At 41.1% G+C, this 24,397-nt stretch overlaps 1 protein-coding gene across 1 annotated transcript; it reads left to right on the top strand.

The window, feature by feature from the left end:
* Positions 1–22,090, top strand: LOC147795165 (uncharacterized). Its single transcript, XM_087132226.1, has 8 exons — positions 1–34; positions 938–1,004; positions 1,268–1,311; positions 8,188–8,287; positions 9,088–9,266; positions 19,928–20,027; positions 20,973–21,151; positions 21,657–22,090. Exons 1-8 carry the CDS (start codon positions 1–3, stop codon positions 21,878–21,880), a joined length of 927 nt encoding a protein of 308 aa, XP_086988352.1. The 3' UTR covers positions 21,881–22,090.
* The last annotated feature ends 2,307 nt before the right edge of the window (positions 22,091–24,397 follow it).

The raw sequence follows: 24,397 nt of genomic DNA, 5'->3' as shown, positions 1-24,397 counted from the left end.
ATGCGTTGCAAGAAGTCGGCGAAGACCCGGCAAGGTTCGGTCTTCATAGTTTACGCTCAGGAGGAGCCACGGCAGCCGCTTCTATGGGAGTCCCCGACAGGCTGTTCAAGAAGCACGGTCGGTGGAAGACCGACCAGTCTAAGGATGGCTATGTAAAAGAGTCCCTGAAGGATCGACTTACTGTTTCACTTAATCTCGGTTTATAAGTATTTCCATTGTAGGCCTATTCTTACGTATTCCGATTTGTCAACGTGGCCGTTGGTCTCTGGAAAACATGAAGACCCTGAGAACATTGCTACCGTGTGTACAACAGCACTTTATTTGATAGTTCTCTGTGAATAATTAAAGAATTTAATTGGCAGGAAACTTGTTGGAGTCGAAGTTTGTGAATGACTTCCCCGTTCTTTGTCACTTGATAAGGCAGACCTGTAGCTGGAGCTGTTCGCCCGTAGCTCGTCGCCGAAGAACGATGATACCCAAGTTGTTGCATACCACATATTCTTTCTCTTACAGGTGGGGGGGGGCAGAGTAGGCGAGGTGACGCGATAGAAAATTATTTATTCGAGGTTGAGTTTCGAATTAGCGAATAATTACCATTTTCTATCGTAAGCAATAAAGCCCGCGTGATATTAGCATATTACGTAAGAGTGCCGAGGTAGAAAGCACACGGAGAGGGTGTGGTCGCCATTGATCGTTTTCAGCACAGCTACGCCGGACGTTAAAAAAAAAAAAAGCCCGGCGAGACGAGGCAGGACAGTGATCATCTCACTAGTTCGAGTTTTGTCGTGCCATTCCCATGCCCGCACATTCTACATTTCCCCTGATAATTCTATTCCTAGCGTTTAGGGTGACGATACGCCACCACGTGGTCGATTGACGTTTCCGCATGGTTCCCTATATAACCATTTTCCTTGTTGCTATTCACGTACTCCTCCAGATCTACCAACCTTTCGGTCTAACGAGGTGCAAGGTAACGCTTGGTCAGTTGGTTTCATCAGCGACAGGTATGTGCCGTACGTCATCGATAACTGTCCGCCCGTAGCTCGTCGCCGAAGAACGATGTTACCCAAGTTGTTGCATACCACATGTTCTTTCTCTTACAGGTTGGGGGGGGCAGAGTAGGCGAGGTGGCGCGATAGAAAATTATTTATTCGAGGTTGAGTTTCGAATTAGCAAATAACTTGTTTGTTTGGGGTTTTGATTGTGTGTCTGAAAAAGTACACTGACGACGAAGCGGGTGACTAACCATCGTCACTTGGATATAAAGGCGGGTAAACCTCATTGTTGGTCTTTGCACGGAATGTGAGGCAGGTAAATGTATTTAAATTTTAGTCAAATTAACATTCAACGATTATCAGTGGAACTTTAGGAACTTTTTATTCCTAGTATTATTAGTTCAAATTGCCGGATGTCTTAAGTTACTCATTCCTTTTCGTTGTACATGCACACACATGCATGTACATGTACATGTACATGATGTGCAGTGTTTCTGCCTACATAGGGCATGGACATGGTAAAGCCAACACGCATACTCGATTTGTACTGTTGTTAGTGAAAGTTTCTCAGTGTTACAGAAGTTAACAGGACCATGGTTCTAAGATATTACTCATATTTTACTGTCATCATTGTAGGAATCAAACCCAGATGCATGACTAAGATTTTTCTTTTCAAGTGTATAAGCCCTGTCTCATGGATAGTTCGATAGACAAGAAGAGACAAGTAGAGACACGCAGACTAATTTTAACAATTCAATCCTATTCGGTGTTTAAGTTATTCCTTACTCTTTAGAGATTTGACATTCACGTTCAACGGTACAATTCAACAAGCGATCCAGCTGACTATAGCCGTCAATCGCAACCTCTCCAGTCACTGTTGTTGAATAGAGTCACAGTAAAACACATTGCCAAGACTTATGTTCCGACTGTCTTCACTGAAACAATAGGCGACGTGTCTCCACAAAGTAGTAAACCTCTCCATTTATACATCATGAGCAAAAGTGCCTTTTTTTCTCAGGCCCTGTAAATGAAAAAAAAATTGTGTTGCGCTTTTTTACAAAATTGTTTTAACTTCCGCATACCGCGTACGCCCTTTTGGTTCCCACCTTTACGGCGGTAACACCGTGCAAACAATTTTCTTTTATCAGTACTGGTATGTAGTTCTGAAAAAAAGAGGTTCTGTTACGGCCCATAATATATGGAACGCCAAATGTACCAATTTATAATGTTACTTAATAAATATTGCTTGATGATGCCAATCCGTTATGTGAAGTTCATCATTCACTATGTGAAATTCTCTATCTATTGTGTGAAGTTCTCTATCCATTATGTGATGCTGTCAGCCCATGATGTGAGTTGTCAATCTGTTATGTGAAGTTCTCGATCCATGTTGTAATGTTGTCAATCTTTGATATCAAGATGAAGTGGCTACTCAGCAATTGGTTTTGTGTATAGATATATAACAATACAATTCGTATTTCAATTATCATAAAGATGAAGAAGGTAATTTTAAGTACAGGTTTTGCCCTTACACTGACAGACTGTATACCGAGTGCTTATCCATTTTACTCGGGCTGGCCAGCTCAGTGGTTGAGTGGTTAAGGCGTCTCCACTAGTAGTAAGCAGGAGGTTGTGGGTTCGAGTCCCACCCAAGAAAGCTTGTGACTTTTTTCACAATCTCTCGGACAAGCATTGGGTGTACATTGTTAGTTCATATACAAGCGCAAACCCCGTATTGAAAATTAACATCTCCCCAATGCAAAGTACATTGCGTAAATCTTAATGATGAAGAAACGGTATCCATCTTGCTAGGCGATCAACAGCTCCAAGAATGAAAATAATAGGAACATCTTTAATCAGGCCAGGTCGACATCACATTATGGCTTGACAGCATCACGTATTGGATCAAGAATTTCACAAAGTAGATTGAGAACTTCGCATTACGGATTGTCATCACATAATGGATTGAGAACTTGATATTTATTATGAATTGAAATTAACAGCTCAAGAACCGTTTACGTAATTTGAAAACATCACATAATGACTGACCACATAATCAAACAATATTTATTCAGTAGCATCATAAATCATACGTTTCATAATCATCATACATTTGACGTGCCATATGCTGTAATATTTTACTTGAAAATGTTTTACTATCGTTTATATATTATGTGCACTGACAATTCCGAAAAAAATGCATGCAGGATAATTGGTTTAAAAAATTCTTAAAAACACAGTATTTAAGCTAATACTTGAGCTCATATTTCTAACACCCTTATGTGTCAGACGGAAAAGCAATTGTGTGAGTTATAATACCCGAGAAGATAAGTCTAAACAACTGCCAGAATTCAATACTTCATGTCAGTTGGAGTATATTATCCCCCCGCTAAAATGTTAGCAACTCATCCACACCAACCAATGCTTTCCTTAATTGGTTGCCAAATTGGTTGGCGTTCCTTTTTTACTGTTCCCCGGCTCTTTCCCCCTCCCCACAGGAATGCTTGTGGACGTAGGTACCACCAGGTAAATCTTTGCAACAACTGGGAAGCGGGTATTTCCAAGATACATGTTCATATGCACTCATCATTATTACTAGTATTATTGGTTTATCAAAAATTTATTTAAACTTTACCGCAGCCAAGTTAGTTGATTAGTTGGTCCACAATGCCAACCATTTAATGAGTACCAGTAAACAATGCGAAGTGAAAAAAATGCGCTGAGCTGGTTTGAACCAGAGCCAACCATTTACGTGCGATAACACCACCAACCCGTTTTAACCAAGACGGACAGGACACAGGCTACGCTCCACTACAGTAGATGCGATTATTCCATATAAATTGCAAGCACAAAACGAGTATTTTTTCTATTTCATAGAATTTACAGAAGAAGAACTTGTTCGGTGTATATTGTCTCCTATTTCAGGATTATTTTTATGGCCCTATAAAACGATGAGTATATTGACTATGGCGCGCCCTATCTTTTTACACTTACGTCTTTGTGTGAAGGAGTACGCTGCCACTATGAGGTAATCATTTACTCCAGTCAAAAATGTACATTCCTACATAACTATGCCGGCTGTTGAGTACTAGTTTTGCATATGAAGAGCTGCTAAATCGTTATCGAGAATTTTTGCCAGGCAACCGACGGTTTAGATATTTGCTTCCCTAACCTGTTTTCTTCGCATGAGAGCACTATAGTATTTACTTATATGCTTACGCTGTAAAATATTGCACTTTTCCTATAAACAACTCGGGACTAGCACCGGCCTGCACCAGCAATCACTCACAAACAAAAAAGGGACTTCCCCTTGCTACAAGTCGAGAGTTGCCCGACCTGAACTCGTGACCTCTACTTAAAGCGTGGCTCTGTTCAAAGCAAAACACGCTATGTTTACAACCGCCTTAAATAAATGACCTATACATAAAAATAACAATATATAAAAAAACATGTCAAATCAAGTCGTCAGAAAAAATGATAAAAATTTTCAAAACCTAATTATAAATAGAGACATGAGCAACTCACAACACCGACCTTTACTAACGACCTTTAATCGATTTAGGAAGGCGTTTTTAGAAGATTTTGTCAAGCGGTATGATATTCCATTACCGGCACCAAAAACAACCAAAACCCGTAGATCTCATACAAAACCCGAGCTTATTGAAGCCATACGGGCAGATCAAAAACAATTTAGGTATCTCCCGCGTCAGTCATATCGGCAGCTGTTAAAAACGGTTCAAAAATATAATATTCCTTTTGCAAACAAAGAGAAATACGTCAAACAGGACTTTATTGAAGCGATTAAAGCTTACACTCAGCCCGAGGAAATTGCGGAAGTCGACATTAGAAACGTGAGGCGCTTTCAGGGGAATTTTCGCAATTGGGAATTGATACCCCGTTTCTTTGAATATGACCTCGTGCACTTTTTTGATTTTTACAAACTTTCATCGAGAAAAAAGCTTGGGAAGAACTAAAAGAAATTGGTTCGTACAAATTGCAAACAAATATCAAAATTCAGTTTAGATTGGAAAAACCCGAGAAAACTGAATTTGGCGTATTCCCCTTTCCGAGCGACAACGATGCAGTCGCAAATAAAGCCGACGTTAAAAACGCACTCACAGAGGGAAAAACAAGTAAAAGAGGTGGAGGCTCATACACAAAAAGGCTCGGGTTGGATCTTTGACAAAGTTGTCGCTTTCTATATCAACGTGGTTAAATATAATCCAGTGGGTTCTTCTTACATTCCGTTGCCTAAGGAACTGTTAGACAAAAAAGCAACCATAAACGTCCAAAATAAAGATCAAGAATGTATCCGATGGGCGTTGCGGGCAGCTTTAAAATTATATTCAGACGGAGTCAAAAGTCAGCTAGAAACAAATCCAAAATATAAAATAAATAAGGAACGAACATCGACTTACAGGTCAGAATCAGATGGTTTAAATTTTACAAACATAACCTTTCCAACACCCATATCTCAGATCCCACATATCGAATCACAAAATAACTTGGCGATCAATGTGTTTGGTTACACCAAAAAAGACGGTCTTTACATTCTTTACAAAAGCAAGCGTCCAGAAGAACCGATCAATTTACTTTACTTTACCCGAGATGACGAAAATCACTATTGTTGGATTAAGAACTTTTCTCGGTTGACGAGTGATATCGATCATCACGAGCATAAGAAACACTGGTGTTTTAATTGCATGTCGCATTTCCAAACGGAAGAAAAGTTAACCAGGCACAAAGAAGATTGTCAAGGCTTAAACGTTCCCACATGTACGGTCGAGTTGCCCGCCAAAGGCGAAAATATACTCAAGTTCAAAAATTACAAAAATAAACAAGACGCGCCTTTTGTCATTTACGCCGACAGATACAAACACGGTCAAAACACAGATTCACAAGCCTTGTGGATACTCATACGCGGTCGTCAGATGCGATGGAGTTTGCACTAGCCAAAAGACGTACAGAGGTCAAGACGCGGCTGTTAATTTTGTACAGTCACTTTCTCAGGAAACAAAGAAGATCAACGAAACGTTTAAAAACAAAGCGAAGTTGATCTGGTCACCCGAGTTCCAAAAAATCTACGAAAAATGTAATAGCTGTTGGATCTGCGAAAAGTTGATAGATCGAGCGAAGCGAGCGGAAGAATTTCAATGCCAATGTGATATTCCAAATGAACCAAAAACAAAAGCTGACAAAATTGCTTTCTGTCATAAAAATGAAGCTGGGTTCAGAGAATGGATATGTATGACGTGCGAAAAGCCCATCAATAATTTTAGAAAGGTCAGAGATCATTGTCACGTGACGGGGAAGTACGGAGGCCCTGCGCACGCCAGTTGTAATCTCAAGTTAAGAATCGTGGCCAATCAAACACCCATTCCGGTTATTTTACATAATTTAGAAAAATACGACGCGCACTTGATTATGCAGGGCGCTCACAAATTTTACGGGAAATCAATTAAGTTGATCGCTAAAAATACTGAAAATTACATCTCGTTCTCCTTTGGCCAACTCAGGTTTTTAGACTCATTTCATTTCATGGCGGCTTCGCTAGATCGGTTGGTTAAAAATTGTTCACCCGATGATTTTAACTTACTTTGCGAAAGGTTTCCAAATAACAGTCATTTACTCTTGGAAAAGGGAATTTACCCCTATGAGTATATAGACTCATTTGATCAGTTCCAAGAGAGAAAACTCCCGCCTATAGACGCTTTCTATAGCTCTCTGAAGCAGGTAGGAATAACCGAGCAAGAATACGCTCGTGCAGAGACAGTATGGCAAGCCTTTGGTTGTAAAAACCTAGGCGACCACCACGACCTATACGTGGAAACGGACGTGTTGTTGCTAGCGGCTGTTTTAGAGAACTTCCGTAAAGTCTGTAAACAACACTACGGGCTTGACCCAGCCAACTATTACACGTCACCGGGCCTGTCGTGGGATGCATTGTTAAAGCATTCGGGTATACAATTGGAACTACTGACAGACATTGATAAACACTTGTTCTTTGAAAGGGCAAAAAGAGGTGGTATTTCGAGTGTGGGTGCAAAGCGATATGCAAAGGCCAATAATCCAGAACTACCTGACTACGACCCCAATAAGCCAGGGTCACAGATCATGTATTTGGACGTAAATAATTTATACGGCTGGGCGATGAGCAAATATCTGCCTGTAGGGGAATTTACCTGGGAGACAGACTTAGAAAAATTTACGTACTATTACATCCAAGAGTTGCGACTAACTGACGACTACGGCTACATGTTTGAGATCACTGTGGATTACCCGGAACGTCACCATGACAAACATAATGACTGTCCACTCGCACCCGAAAATATGTCGGTACCGAACGAATGGCTTTCAAGCTATCAACAAAATTTAATTAAGATGGAAAGCTTGCGGTAAGCACCATGCAATATCTCTTTTTGAGTCTGTGTGGTTCTGATAAGAACCGGAGAGGCTCAACGTTTCGGACAGTGTGCTCTGTCCGTCGTCAGGAGACTGAAGAGATGCCGACAGTTAGTGGGACTTATATGCTGGTTGGAGGTACTGGAGTGTGACGGATCCTGCTGTGTGGTCAGGTGGAACGGTGGATCCTCCTGGGTACTGATGCATGTCAGTTGGTCATGGGCTGTGGTGGGGGAAGTTTGCCTTGGTATAGGAGACCCTGGGCGGGGGGGGGAGTCTTAGGGTATAGAGGACCCATCAGACCGGGAGGTGAGGAGGGGCTGCCAGATATCACTGATGGAGAAGCCGATGTCTTGAGGTACGGTGGGGTGCTTGGAGATTTCCAAGGCTTCTCTAATGCGTCTTGGGTACCACTGTTGAATGTTGGCGATGAGGTGGGCTTCTTCCCAGTTGATGGTGTGGTCTTCGGCGTGGGAATGTTTGATGATGGCTGACTTCTCATATTCCCCCTTTCTGCCATGGGCTCTGTGTTCTTTGATCCGGCCTCCCACATGTGACTGCCAGAAAATTAGCGTCTGTGGCAGGGAAGATTATGTCTTTTTCTTGTGTAATTGGGAACATATCACAGCTCAAGTCACGGTATTTACACACGGAGATTGTTAATAGGAAACACTGGGATTATGAATTCTCTCTCCCTCCAGGCAGTAAAGCGATTGAAGAGTTATTTTTTTGGAAATCCGAGTTGCCGATACTTAACAAGCGTGTATTGTCTGAATATTCTCTCCCCCAGGTTTTGGTCTATACAGATGCAAGCCAGTCAGGCTGTGGCGCGTGGACTATGGATTCCCAGAAGATGGAATTCCAACAAAACTGGTCAGTTGCAGAGAGAGGTAAAAGTTCCACATGGCGTGAGCTAAAAGGGGCATCCCTTGCTATACGAGCGTTTGCTCCAGCTTTAAGGGGCAAAGCCGTGCATTTGCGTACGGACAATACAGGAGTGGTGGCCATAGTGCACAAAGGGAGCATGGTACCTGAGCTACAAGAGCTGAGTATGGATATGTTCTATTCCTGTAGACTCAACAACATAGACTTGAAAGTCGAGTGGATCCCTCGTCGGGATAATACCGACGCAGATTATCTCAGTCGACAGGTTGACCTCGACGATTGGGGCGTGTCGCAAGTGTTTTTCAGTTTTATGGACAGAATGTGGGGCCCGCATACTGTAGACAGATTCACAAATGAGTACAATGCCAAACTGTCAAACTTTAATTCCAAGCACTGGAGTCCGAATGCTAGTCATGTTGACGCTTTCACCACAGACTGGAGCAAAGACAATAACTGGCTTGTGCCGCCTATAGATTTAGTTTGCAAGGCCCTCCAACACCTAAAAGAATGCAAAGCCAAAGCTACCTTGGTAGTCCCTGCATGGCCTTCAGCCGTGTTTTGGCCATACATATCTTCGAGCGACAGCCCTTTTCATGGCCTGATTATTGAGGGCATTGGTTTGTATTTTGCCGCTTGGCTTACGAGAGTAATAAATCCGCTTGGTGGCTCTCGTTGGGTCGGTTGACCCCATAGTGCACCCAATACATCAGAATCCATGATAGCCGCTTGGCGGGGTTCATTTCCTGAATGAAAACCTTCGGTTTATTCAGTGTACGTTTTCTTGCGACTCCTTTTTTTCTTTCAGAGGTGACGACCATGCGAAGGTGTTACAGGATGTGTTAACGGCCTCAAGAGCAGTCAGCACGACACAAAAGTACAAAAGCTGTTTCCATGATTGGCAGTCTTTGTGTGACGCACACGGCATTAAGGCTCTTCCAGCTAACGCAGAAGATATCGCAAGGTTTTTTGTCGACTTATTTAAACGTAATGTACCGTTTTCTAGAATACAAGGAATATTTTACAGCATTAAGTGGTATCATGATTGTAACCCCAAAGTAACAAGGAATCCCTGCGACTCTAAATTCCTTAAGTTAAGTTTGGAAGGTTTTAAGCGTATCACGGCCAAGCCCGTATCCAGGAAGGAGCCCGTCACAGTGGACATGTTGAACAAAATTGTTGTCAAGTTCGGATCATCAGATAATCTAATGCATGTTCGCCTCTGTACCATGTGTTTAATTTCTTTCGCCGGTTTTCTTAGGAACGACGAACTCTCTAATATCAGGGAATGCGACTTGGATATCCACTCTTCCTTTGTCCGAATATTTATTCTTAAGAGCAAGACTGATCAGTATAAAGATGGTTCCTGGGTTTACATTGCGAAGACTGGGACAGTTACATGTCCGGTTTCGATGTTGTTGAAGTACATCGAGTTAGCCAAGATCCATGAATTTTCGGAGCAATTCCTTTTTCGACCTGTTGTGTTTTCCAGATCTACCCAGACTTACAAATTGCGAAGTGGTCATATTTCTTATACTAGATGTAGAGAGATGTTTCGAGATGCGTTGCAAGAAGTCGGCGAAGACCCGGCAAGGTTCGGTCTTCATAGTTTACGCTCAGGAGGAGCCACGGCAGCCGCTTCTATGGGAGTCCCCGACAGGCTGTTCAAGAAGCACGGTCGGTGGAAGACCGACCAGTCTAAGGATGGCTATGTAAAAGAGTCCCTGAAGGATCGACTTACTGTTTCACTTAATCTCGGTTTATAAGTATTTCCATTGTAGGCCTATTCTTACGTATTCCGATTTGTCAACGTGGCCGTTGGTCTCTGGAAAACATGAAGACCCTGAGAACATTGCTACCGTGTGTACAACAGCACTTTATTTGATAGTTCTCTGTGAATAATTAAAGAATTTAATTGGCAGGAAACTTGTTGGAGTCGAAGTTTGTGAATGACTTCCCCGTTCTTTGTCACTTGATAAGGCAGACCTGTAGCTGGAGCTGTCCACCCGTAGCTCGTCGCCGAAGAACGATGATACCCAAGTTGTTGCATACCACATGTTCTTTCTCTTACAGGTTGGGGGGGGGCAGAGTAGGCGAGGTGGCGCGATAGAAAATTATTTATTCGAGGTTGAGTTTCGAATTAGCGAATAACTTGTTTGTTTGGGGTTTTGATTGTGTGTCTGAAAAAGTACACTGACGACGAAGCGGGTGACTAACCATCGTCACTTGGATATAAAGGCGGGTAAACCTCATTGTTGGTCTTTGCACGGAATGTGAGGCAGGTAAATGTATTTAAATTTTAGTCAAATTAACATTCAACGATTATCAGTGGAACTTTAGGAACTTTTTATTCCTAGTATTATTAGTTCAAATTGCCGGATGTCTTAAGTTACTCATTCCTTTTCGTTGTACATGCACACACATGCATGTACATGTACATGTACATGATGTGCAGTGTTTCTGCCTACATAGGGCATGGACATGGTAAAGCCAACACGCATACTCGATTTGTACTGTTGTTAGTGAAAGTTTCTCAGTGTTACAGAAGTTAACAGGACCATGGTTCTAAGATATTACTCATAGTTTACTGTCATCATTGTAGGAATCAAACCCAGATGCATGACTAAGATTTTTCTTTCAAGTGTATAAGCCCTGTCTCATGGATAGTTCGATAGACAAGAAGAGACAAGTAGAGACACGCAGACTAATTTTAAACAATTCAATCCTATTCGGTGTTTAAGTTATTCCTTTACTCTTTAGAGATTTGACATTCACGTTCAACGGTACAATTCAACAAGCGATCCAGCTGACCTATAGCCGTCAATCGCAACCTTTCCAGTCACTGTTGTTGAATAGAGTCACAGTAAAACACATTGCCAAGACTTATGTTCCGACTGTCTTCACTGAAACAATAGGCGACGTGTCTCCACAAAGTAGTAAACCTCTCCATTTATACATCATGAGCAAAAGCGCAACTTTTTTTTCTCAGGCCCTGTAAATGAAAAAAAATTGTGTTGCGCTTTTTTACAAAATTGTTTTAACTTCCGCATACCGCGTACGCCCTTTTGGTTCCCACCTTTACGGCGGGGTAACACCGTGCAAACAATTTTCTTTTATCAGTACTGGTATGTAGTTCTGAAAAAAGAGGTTCTGTTACGGCCCATAATATATGGAACGCCAAATGTACCAATTTATGATGTTACTTAATAAATATTGCTTGATGATGCCAATCCGTTATGTGAAGTTCATCATTCACTATGTGAAATTCTCTATCTATTGTGTGAAGTTCTCTATCCATTATGTGATGCTGTCAGCCCATGATGTGAGTTGTCAATCTGTTATGTGAAGTTCTCGATCCATGTTGTAATGTTGTCAATCTTTGATATCAAGATTGAAGTGGCTACTCAGCAATTGGTTTTGTGTATAGATTATATAACGATACAATTTCGTATTTCAATTATCATAAAGATGAAGAAGGTAATTTTAAGTACAGGTTTTGCCCTTACACTGAACAGAACTGTATACCGAGTGCTTATCCATTTTACTCGGGCTGGCCAGCTCAGTGGTTGAGTGGTTAAGGCGTCTCCACTAGTAGTAAGCAGGAGGTTGTGGGTTCGAGTCCCACCCAAGAAAGCCTGTGACTTTTTTCACAATCTCTCGGACAAGCATTGGGTGTACATTGTTAGTTCATATACAAGCGCAAACCCCGTATTGAAAATTAACATCTCCCCAATGCAAAGTACATTGCGTAAATCTTAATGATGAAGAAACGGTATCCATCTTGCTAGGCGATCAACAGCTCCAAGAATGAAAATAATAGGAACATCTTTAATCAGGCCAGGTCGACATCACATTATGGCTTGACAGCATCACGTATGGATCAAGAATTTCACAAAGTAGATTGAGAACTTCGCATTACAGATTGTCATCACATAATGGATTGAGAACTTGATATTTATTATGAATTGAAATTATCAGCTCAAGAACCGTTTACGTAATTTGAAAACATCACATAATGACTGACCACTAATCAAACAATATTTATTCAGTAGCATCATAAATCATCCGTTTCATATTCATCATACATTTAACGGGCCATATGCTGTAATATTTTACTTGAAAATGTTTTACTTTCGTTTATATATTATGTGCACTGACAATTCCGTAAAAATGCATGCAGAAAATTGGTTTAAAAAATTCTTAAAAACACAGTATTTAAGCTAATACTTGAGCTCATATTTCTAACACCCTAATGTGTCAGACCGGAAAAGCAATTGTGTGAGTTATAATACCCGAGAAGATAAGTCTAAACAACTGCCAGAATTCAATACTTCATGTCAGTTGGAGTATATTATCCCCCCGCTAAAATGTTAGCAACTCATCCCACACCAACCAATGCTTTCCTTAATTGGTTGCCAAATTGGTTGGCGTTCCTTTTTTACTGTTCCCCCTGCTCTTTCCCCCCTCCCCACAGGAATGTTTGTGGACGTAGGTACCACCAGCTAAATCTTTTGCAACAACTGGGAAGCGGGTATTTCCAAGATACATGTTCATATGCACTCATCATTATTACTAGTATTATTGGTTTATCAAAAATTTATTTAAACTTTACCGCAGCCAAGTTAGTTGATTAGTTGGTCCACAATGCCAACCATTTAATGAGTACCAGTAAATGATACGAAGTGAAAAAAATACGCTGAGCTGGTTTGAACCTGGGCCAACCATTTACGTGCGGTAACACCACCAACCCATTTTAACCAAGACGGACAGGGACACAGGCTACGCTGCCACTACAGTAGATGCGATTATTCCAATTAATTGCAAGCACAAAAAGAGTTTTTTTTCTATTTCATAGAATTTACAGAAGAAGAACTTGTTCGGTGTATACTGTCTCCTATTTCAGGATTATTTTTTATGGCCCTATAAAACGATGAGTATATTGACTATGGCGCGCCCTATCTTTGTTCACTTACGTCTTTGTGTGAAGGAGTACGCTGCCACTATGAGGTAATCATTTACTCCAGTCAAAAATGTACATTCCTACATAACTATGCCGGCTGTTGAGTACTAGTTTTGCATATGAAGAGATGCTAAATCGTTATCGAGAATTTTTTGCCAGGCAACCGACGGTTTAGATATTTGCTTCCCTAACCTGTTTTCCTTCGCATGAGAGCACTATAGTATTTACTTATATGCTTACGCTGTAAAATATTGCACTTTTCCTATAAAACAACTCGTGACTAGCAACCGGCCTGCACCAGCAATCACTCGCAAACAAAAAAGGGGACTTCCCCTTGCTACAAGTCGAGACTTGCCCGACCTGAATTCGTGACCTCTACTTAAAGCGTGGCTCTGTTCAAAGCAAACACGCTATGTTTACAACCGCCTTAAATAAATAGACCTATACATAATATAAAAAAATAATAACAAACATGACAATAAATAATAAACAATATATAAAAAAAACATGTCAAGTCAAGTCGTTAGAAAAAATGATAAAAATTTTTCAAAACCTAATTATAAATAGAGACATGAGCAACTCACAACACCGACCTCTACTAACGACCTTTAATCGATTAAAAAGAGGTTCTGTTACGGCCCATAATATATGGAACGCCAAATGTACAAATTTATGTTGTTCCTTAATAAATATTGCTTGATGATGCCAATCCGTTATGTGAAGTTCATCATTCACTATGTGAAATTCTCTATCTATTGTGTGAAGTTCTCTATCCATTATGTGATGCTGTCAGCCCATGATGTGTGTGTCAATCTGTTATGTGAAGTTCTCGATCCATGTTGTAATGGTTGTCAATCTTTGATATCAAGATGAAGTGGCTACTCAGCAATTGGTTTTGTGTATAGATATATAAGGATACAATTCGTATTTCAATTATCATAAAGATGAAGAAGGTAATTTTAAGTACAGGTTTTGCCCTTACACTGACAGGACTGTATACCGAGTGCTTATCCATTTTACTCGGGCTGGCCAGCTCAGTGGTTTGAGTGGTTAAGGCGTCTCCACTAGTAGGTAAGCAGGAGGTTGTGGGTTCGAGTCCCACCCAAGAAAGCTTGTGACTTTTTTTTCACAATCTCTCGGACAAGCATTGGGTGTACATTGTTAGTTCATATACAAGCGCAAACCCCGTAATGAAAATTAACATCTCCCCAATGCAAAGTACATTGCGTAAATCTTAATGATGAAGAAACGGTATCCATCTTGCTAGGCGATCAACAGCTCGAAGAATGAAAATAATAGGAACATCTTTAATCAGGCCAGGTCGACATCACATTATGGCTTGACAGCATCACGTATTGGATCAAGAATTTCACAAAGTAGATTGAGAACTTCGCATTACAGATTGTCCATCACATAATGGATTGAGAACTTGATATTTATTATGAATTGAAATTAACAGCTCAAGAACCGTTTACGTAATTTGAAAACATCACAAAATGACTGACACACATAATCAAACAATATTTATTCAGTAGCATCATAAATCATACGTTTCATAATCATCATACATTTGACGTGCCATATGCTGTAATATTTTACTTGGAAATGTTTACTATAGTTATATATTATGTGCACTGACAATTCCGAAAAAAATGCATGCAGGATAATTGGTTTTAAAAAATTCTTAAAAACGCAGTATTTAAGGTAATACTTGAGCTCATATTTCTAACACCCTAATGTGTCAGACGGAAAAGCAATTGTGTGAGTTATAATACCCGAGAAGATAAGTCTAAACAACTGCCAGAATTCAATACTTCATGTCAGTTGGAGTATATTATCCCCCCGCTAAAATGTTAGCAACTCATCCACACCAACCAATGCTTTCCTTAATTGGTTGCCAAATTGGTTGGCGTTCCTTTTTTACTGTTCCCCCTGCTCTTTCCCCCTCCCCACAGGAATGTTTGTGGACGTAGGTACCACCAGCTAAATCTTTGCAACAACTGGGAAGCAGGTATTTCCAAGATACATGTTCATATGCACTCATCATTATCACTAGTATTATTGGTTTATCAAACATTTATTTAAACTTTACCGCAGCCAAGTTAGTTGATTAGTTGGTCCACAATGCCAACCATTTAATGAGTACCAGTAAATGATACGAAGTGAAAAAAATACGCTGAGCTGGTTTGAACCTGGGCCAACCATTTACGTGCGGTAACACCACCAACCCATTTTAACCAAGACGGACAGGACACAGGCTACGCTCCACTACAGTAGATGCGATTATTCCATATAAATTGCAAGCACAAAACGAGTATTTTTTCTATTTCATAGAATTTACAGAAGAAGAACTTGTTCGGTGTATACTGTCTCCTATTTCAGGATTATTTTTATGGCCCTATAAAACGATGAGTATATTGACTATGGCGCGCCCTATCTTTTTACACTTACGTCTTTGTGTGAAGGAGTACGCTGCCACTATGAGGTAATCATTTACTCCAGTCAAAAATGTACATTCCTACATAACTATGCCGGCTGTTGAGTACTAGTTTTGCATATGAAGAGCTGCTAAATCGTTATCGAGAATTTTTGCCAGGCAACCGACGGTTTAGATATTTGCTTCCCTAACCTGTTTTCTTCGCATGAGAGCACTATAGTATTTACTTATATGCTTACGCTGTAAAATATTGCACTTTTCCTATAAACAACTCGTGACTAGCACCGGCCTGCACCAGCAATCACTCGCAAACAAAAAAGGGACTTCCCCTTGCTAAAAGTCGGGAGTTGCCCGACCTGAACTCGTGACCTCTACTTAAAGCGTGGCTCTGTTCAAAGCAAAACACGCTATGTTTACAACCGCCTTAAATAAATGACCTATACATAAAAATAACAATATATAAAAAAACATGTCAAATCAAGTCGTTAGAAAAAATGATAAAAATTTTCAAAACCTAATTATAAATAGAGACATGAGCAACTCACAACACCGACTTTTACTAACGGCTTTTAATCGATTTAGGAAGGCGTTTTTAGAAGATCTTGTCAAGCGGTATGATATTCCATTACCGGCACCAAAAACAACCAAAACCCGTAGATCTCATACAAAACCCGAGCTTATTGAAGCCATACGGGCAGATCAAAAACAATTTAGGTATCTCCCGCGTCAGTCATATCGGCAGCTGTTAAAAACGGTTCAAAAATATAATATTCCTTTCGCAAACAAAGAGAAATACGTCAAACAGGACTTCATTGAAGCGATTAAAGCTTACACTCAGCCCGAGGAAATTGCGGAAGTCGACATTAGAAACGTCAGGCGCTTTCAGGGGAATTTTCGCTATTGGGAATTGATACCCCGTTTCTTTGAATATGACCTCGTGCACTTTTTTGATTTTTACAAACTTTCATCGAGAAAAAAGCTTGGGAAGAACTAAAAGAAATTGGTTCGTACAAATTGCAAACAAATATCAAAATTCAGTTTAGATTGGAAAAACCCGAGAAAACTGAATTTGGCGTATTCCCCTTTCCGAGCGACAACGATGCAGTCGCAAATAAAGCCGACGTTAAAAACGCACTCACAGAGGGAAAACAAATAAAAGAGGTGGAGGCTCATACACAAAAAGGCTCGGGTTGGATCTTTGACAAAGTTGTCGCTTTCTATATCAACGTGGTTAAATATAATCCAGTGGGTTCTTCTTACATTCCGTTGCCTAAGGAACTGTTAGACAAAAAAGCAACCATAAACGTCCAAAATAAAGATCAAGAATGTATCCGATGGGCGTTGCGGGCAGCTTTAAAATTATATTCAGACAGAGTCAAAAGTCAGCTAGAAACAAATCCAAAATATAAAATAAATAAGGAACGAACATCGACTTACAGGTCAGAATCAGATGGTTTAAATTTTACAAACATAACCTTTCCAACACCCATATCTCAGATCCCACATATCGAATCACAAAATAACTTGGCGATCAATGTGTTTGGTTACACCAAAAAAGACGGTCTTTACATTCTTTACAAAAGCAAGCGTCCAGAAGAACTGATCAATTTACTTTACTTTACCCGAGATGACGAAAATCACTATTGTTGGATTAAGAACTTTTCTCGGTTGACGAGTGATATCGATCATCACGAGCATAAGAAACACTGGTGTTTTAATTGCATGTCGCATTTCCAAACGGAAGAAAAGTTAACCAGGCACAAAGAAGATTGTCAAGGCTTAAACGTTCCCACATGTACGGTCGAGTTGCCCGCCAAAGGCGAAAATATACTCAAGTTCAAAAATTACAAAAATAAACAAGACGCGCCTTTTGTCATTTACGCCGATTTTGAGTCTGTTTTAGAAAAACTACCGCCGACAGATACAAACACGGTCAAAACACAGATTCACAAGCCTTGTGGATACTCATACGCGGTCGTCAGATGCGATGGAGTTTGCACTAGCCAAAAGACGTACAGAGGTCAAGACGCGGCTGTTAATTTTGTACAGTCACTTTCTCAGGAAACAAAGAAGATCAACGAAACGTTTAAAAACAAAGCGAAGTTGATCTGGTCACCCGAGTTCCAAAAAATCTACGAAAAATGTAATAGCTGTTGGATCTGCGAAAAGTTGATAGATCGAGCGAAGCGAGCGGAAGAATTTCAATGCCAATGTGATATTCCAAATGAACCAAAAACAAAAGCTGACAAAATTGCTTTCTGTCATAAAAATGAAGCTGGGTTCAGAGAATGGATATGTATGACGTGCGAAAAGCCCATCAATAATTTTAGAAAGGTCAGAGATCATTGTCACGTGACGGGGAAGTACCGAGGCCCTGCGCACGCCAGTTGTAATCTCAAGTTAAGAATCGTGGCCAATCAAACACCCATTCCGGTTATTTTACATAATTTAGAAAAATACGACGCGCACTTGATTATGCAGGGCGCTCACAAATTTTACGGGAAATCAATTATGTTGATCGCTAAAAATACTGAAAATTACATCTCGTTCTCCTTTGGCCAACTCAGGGTTTTTAGACTCATTTCATTTCATGGCGGCTTCGCTAGATCGGTTGGTTAAAAATTGTTCACCCGATGATTTTAACTTACTTTGCGAAAGGTTTCCAAATAACAGTCATTTACTCTTGGAAAAGGGAATTTACCCCTATGAGTATATAGACTCAAGATCATTTGATCAGTTCCAAGAGAGAAAACTCCCGCCTATAGACGCTTTCTATAGCTCTCTGAAGCAGGTAGGAATAACCGAGCAAGAATACGCTCGTGCAGAGACAGTATGGCAAGCCTTTGGTTGTAAAAACCTAGGCGACCACCACGACCTATACGTGGAAACGGACGTGTTGTTGCTAGCGGCTGTTTTTGAGAACTTCCGTAAAGTCTGTAAACAACACTACGGGCTTGACCCAGCCAACTATTACACGTCACCGGGCCTGTCGTGGGATGCATTGTTAAAGCATTCGGGTATACAATTGGAACTACTGACAGACATTGATAAGCACTTGTTCTTTGAAAGGGCAAAAAGAGGTGGTATTTCGAGTGTGGGTGCAAAGCGATATGCAAAGGCCAATAATCCAGAACTACCTGACTACGACCCCAATAAGCCAGGGTCACAGATCATGTATTTGGACGTAAATAATTTATATGGCTGGGCGATGAGCAAATATCTGCCTGTAGGGGAATTTACCTGGGAAACAGACTTAGAAAAATTTACGTACTATTACATCCAAGAGTTGCGACTAACTGACGACTACGGCTACATGTTTGAGATCACTGTGGATTACCCGGAACGTCACCATGACAAACATAATGACTGTCCACTCGCACCCGAAAATATGTCGGTACCGAACGAATGGCTTTCAAGCTATCAACAAAATTTAATTAAGATGGAAAGCTTGCGGTAAGCACCATGCAATATCTCTTTTTGAGTCTGTGTGGTTCTGATAAGAACCGGAGAGGCTCAACGTTTCGGACAGTGTGCTCTGTCCGTCGTCAGGAGACTGAAGAGATGCCGACAGGGAGTGGGACTTATATGCTGGTTGGAGGTACTGGAGTGTGACGGATCCTGCTGTGTGGTCAGGTGGAACGGTGGATCCTCCTGGGTACTGATGCATGTCAGTTGGTCATGGGCTGTGGTGGGGGAAGTTTGCCTTGGTATAGGAGACCCTGGGCGGGGGGGGGGAGTCTTAGGGTATAGAGGACCCATCAGACCGGGAGGTGAGGAGGGGCTGCCAGATATCACTGATGGAGAAGCCGATGTCTTGAGGTACGGTGGGGTGCTTGGAGATTTCCAAGGCTTCTCTAATGCGTCTTGGGTACCACTGTTGAATGTTGGCGATGAGGTGGGCTTCTTCCCAGTTGATGGTGTGGTCTTCGGCGTGGGAATGTTTGATGATGGCTGACTTCTCATATTCCCCCTTTCTGCCATGGGCTCTGTGTTCTTTGATCCGGCCTCCCACATGTGACTGCCAGAAAATTAGCGTCTGTGGCAGGGAAGATTATGTCTTTTTCTTGTGTAATTGGGAACATATCACAGCTCAAGTCACGGTATTTACACACGGAGATTGTTAATAGGAAACACTGGGATTATGAATTCTCTCTCCCTCCAGGCAGTAAAGCGATTGAAGAGTTATTTTTTTGGAAATCCGAGTTGCCGATACTTAACAAGCGTGTATTGTCTGAATATTCTCTCCCCCAGGTTTTGGTCTATACAGATGCAAGCCAGTCAGGCTGTGGCGCGTGGACTATGGATTCCCAGAAGATGGAATTCCAACAAAACTGGTCAGTTGCAGAGAGAGGTAAAAGTTCCACATGGCGTGAGCTAAAAGGGGCATCCCTTGCTATACGAGCGTTTGCTCCAGCTTTAAGGGGCAAAGCCGTGCATTTGCGTACGGACAATACAGGAGTGGTGGCCATAGTGCACAAGGGGAGCATGGTACCTGAGCTACAAGAGCTGAGTATGGATATGTTCTATTCCTGTAGACTCAACAACATAGACTTGAAAGTCGAGTGGATCCCTCGTCGGGATAATACCGACGCAGATTATCTCAGTCGACAGGTTGACCTCGACGATTGGGGCGTGTCGCAAGTGTTTTTCAGTTTTATGGACAGAATGTGGGGCCCGCATACTGTAGACAGATTCGCAAATGAGTACAATGCCAAACTGTCAAACTTTAATTCCAAGCACTGGAGTCCGAATGCTAGTCATGTTGACGCTTTCACCACAGACTGGAGCAAAGACAATAACTGGCTTGTGCCGCCTATAGATTTAGTTTGCAAGGCCCTCCAACACCTAAAAGTATGCAAAGCCAAAGCTACCTTGGTAGTCCCTGCATGGCCTTCAGCCGTGTTTTGGCCATACATATCTTCGAGCGACAGCCCTTTTCATGGCCTGATTATTGAGGGCATTAGATTTAGCGATCCAACCAACATTTTCGTACAGGGGAAAAATGCCAACTCTGTCTTCGGCACCTCCAGAATGGTTAGTCCAGTGCTTTGTCTTAGGTTGCAAGGTTGAACGAATCGCTCGCCACTGGTCGCTCGGTCGTACCACTTGGTTTGTATTTTGCCGCTTGGCTTACGAGAGTAATAAATCCGCTTGGTGGCTCTCGTTGGGTCGGTTGACCCCATAGTGCACCCAATACATCAGAATCCATGATAGCCGCTTGGCGGGGTTCATTTCCTGAATGAAAACCTTCGGTTTATTCAGTGTACGTTTTCTTGCGACTCCTTTTTTCTTTCAGAGGTGACGACCATGCGAAGGTGTTACAGGATGTGTTAACGGCCTCAAGAGCAGTCAGCGCGACACAAAAGTACAAAAGCTGTTTCCATGATTGGCAGTCTTGGTGTGACGCACACGGCATTAAGGCTCTTCCAGCTAACGCAGAAGATATCGCAAGGTTTTTTGTCGACTTATTTAAACGTAATGTACCGTTTTCTAGAATACAAGGAATATTTTACAGCATTAAGTGGTATCATGATTGTAACCCCAAAGTAACAAGGAATCCCTGCGACTCTAAATTCCTTAAGTTAAGTTTGGAAGGTTTTAAGCGTATCACGGCCAAGCCCGTATCCAGGAAGGAGCCCGTCACAGTGGACATGTTGAACAAAATTGTTGTCAAGTTCGGATCATCAGATAATCTAATGCATGTTCGCCTCTGTACCATGTGTTTAATTTCTTTCGCCGGTTTTCTTAGGAACGACGAACTCTCTAATATCAGGGAATGCGACTTGGATATCCACTCTTCCTTTGTCCGAATATTTATTCTTAAGAGCAAGACTGATCAGTATAAAGATGGTTCCTGGGTTTACATTGCGAAGACTGGGACAGTTACATGTCCGGTTTCGATGTTGTTGAAGTACATCGAGTTAGCCAAGATCCATGAATTTTCGGAGCAATTCCTTTTTCGACCTGTTGTGTTTTCCAGATCTACCCAGACTTACAAATTGCGAAGTGGTCATATTTCTTATACTAGATGTAGAGAGATGTTTCGAGATGCGTTGCAAGAAGTCGGCGAAGACCCGGCAAGGTTCGGTCTTCATAGTTTACGCTCAGGAGGAGCCACGGCAGCCGCTTCTATGGGAGTCCCCGACAGGCTGTTCAAGAAGCACGGTCGGTGGAAGACCGACCAGTCTAAGGATGGCTATGTAAAAGAGTCCCTGAAGGATCGACTTACTGTTTCACTTAATCTCGGTTTATAAGTATTTCCATTGTAGGCCTATTCTTACGTATTCCGATTTGTCAACGTGGCCGTTGGTCTCTGGAAAACATGAAGACCCTGAGAACATTGCTACCGTGTGTACAACAGCACTTTATTTGATAGTTCTCTGTGAATAATTAAAGAATTTAATTGGCAGGAAACTTGTTGGAGTCGAAGTTTGTGAATGACTTCCCCGTTCTTTGTCACTTGATAAGGCAGACCTGTAGCTGGAGCTGTCCGCCCGTAGCTCGTCGCCGAAGAACGATGATACCCAAGTTGTTGCATACCACATGTTCTTTCTCTTACAGGTTGGGGGGGCAGAGTAGGCGAGGTGGCGCGATAGAAAATTATTTATTCGAGGTTGAGTTTCGAATTAGCGAATAACTTGTTTGTTTGGGGTTTTGATTGTGTGTCTGAAAAAGTACACTGACGACGAAGCGGGTGACTAACCATCGTCACTTGGATATAAAGGCGGGTAAACCTCATTGTTGGTCTTTGCACGGAATGTGAGGCAGGTAAATGTATTTAAATTTTAGTCAAATTAACATTCAACGATTATCAGTGGAACTTTAGGAACTTTTTATCCCTAGTATTATTAGTTCAAATTGCCGGATGTCTTAAGTTACTCATTCCTTTTCGTTGTACATGCACACACATGCATGTACATGTACATGTACATGATGTGCAGTGTTTCTGCCTACATAGGGCATGGACATGGTAAAGCCAACACGCATACTCGATTTGTACTGTTGTTAGTGAAAGTTTCTCAGTGTTACAGAAGTTAACAGGACCATGGTTCTAAGATATTACTCATAGTTTACTGTCATCATTGTAGGAATCAAACCCAGATGCATGACTAAGATTTTTCTTTTCAAGTGTATAAGCCCTGTCTCATGGATAGTTCGATAGACAAGAAGAGACAAGTAGAGACACGCAGACTAATTTTAACAATTCAATCCTATTCGGTGTTTAAGTTATTCCTTACTCTTTAGAGATTTGACATTCACGTTCAACGGTACAATTCAACAAGCGATCCAGCTGACTATAGCCGTCAATCGCAACCTTTCCAGTCACTGTTGTTGAATAGAGTCACAGTAAAACACATTGCCAAGACTTATGTTCCGACTGTCTTCACTGAAACAATAGGCGACGTGTCTCCACAAAGTAGTAAACCTCTCCATTTATACATCATGAGCAAAAGCGCCTTTTTTTCTCAGGCCCTGTAAATGAAAAAAAATTGTGTTGCGCTTTTTTACAAAATTGTTTTAACTTCCGCATACCGCGTACGCCCTTTTGGTTCCCACCTTTACGGTGGTAACACCGTGCAAACCATTTTCTTTTATCAGTACTGGTATGTAGTTCTGAAAAAAAGAGGTTCTGTTACGGCCCATAATATATGGAACGCCAAATGTACCAATTTATGATGTTACTTAATAAATATTGCTTGATGATGCCAATCCGTTATGTGAAGTTCATCATTCACGATGTGAAATTCTCTATCTATTGTGTGAAGTTCTCTATCCATTATGTGATGCTGTCAGCCCATGATGTGAGTTGTCAATCTGTTATGTGAAGTTCTCGATCCATGTTGTAATGTTGTCAATCTTTGATATCAAGATGAAGTGGCTACTCAGCAATTGGTTTTGTGTATAGATATATAACGATACAATTTGTATTTCAATTATCATAAAGATGAAGGAGGTAATTTTAAGTACAGGTTTTGCCCTTACACTGACAGACTGTATACCGAGTGCTTATCCATTTTACTCGGGCTGGCCAGCTCAGTGGTTGAGTGGTTAAGGCGTCTCCACTAGTAGTAAGCAGGAGGTTGTGGGTTCGAGTCCCACCCAAGAAAGCTTGTGACCTTTTTTCACAATCTCTCGACAAGCATTGGGTGTACATTGTTAGTTCATATACAAGCGCAAACCCCGTATTGAAAAATTAACATCTCCCCAATGCAAAGTACATTGCGTAAATCTTAATGATGAAGAAACGGTATCCATCTTGCTAGGCGATCAACAGCTCCAAGAAATGAAAATAATAGGAACATCTTTAATCAGGCCAGGTCGACATCACATTATGGCTTGACAGCATCACGTATTGGATCAAGAATTTCACAAAGTAGATTGAGAACTTCGCATTACGGATTGTCATCACATAATGGATTGAGAACTTGATATTTATTATGAATTGAAATTAACAGCTCAAGAACCGTTTACGTAATTTGAAAACATCACATAATGACTGACCACATAATCAAACAATATTTATTCAGTAGCATCATAAATCATACGTTTCATAATCATCATACATTTGACGTGCCATATGCTGTAATATTTTACTTGAAAATGTTTTACTATCGTTTATATTTATGTGCACTGACAATTCCGAAAAAAAATGCATGCAGGATAATTTGGTTTAAAAATCTTAAAAACACAGTATTTAAGCTAATACTTGAGCTCATATTT

Source organism: Acanthaster planci, unplaced genomic scaffold, assembly GCF_054643075.1.
Source record: "Acanthaster planci isolate LZ-2023a unplaced genomic scaffold, COTS_SCS Contig143, whole genome shotgun sequence".
Lineage (NCBI taxonomy): Eukaryota > Metazoa > Echinodermata > Asteroidea > Valvatida > Acanthasteridae > Acanthaster > Acanthaster planci.
Note: the sequence above shows the minus strand (reverse complement) of the source record. Positions and strands in the feature narration are given on the sequence as shown.

Excerpts from the sequence above, each read along its gene's own strand:
- LOC147795165 (XM_087132226.1), top strand. The coding sequence starts at position 1 with ATGCGTTGCAAGAAGTCGGCGAAGACCCGGCAAG. Across the intron at positions 8,288-9,087 it reads CTGGTCAGTTGCAGAGAGAG|AGGTGACGACCATGCGAAGG; the intron begins GTAAAAGTTCCA and ends TTTTTCTTTCAG. Across the intron at positions 9,267-19,927 it reads TTTTGTCGACTTATTTAAAC|GTTTTGGTCTATACAGATGC; the intron begins GTAATGTACCGT and ends TCTCTCCCCCAG.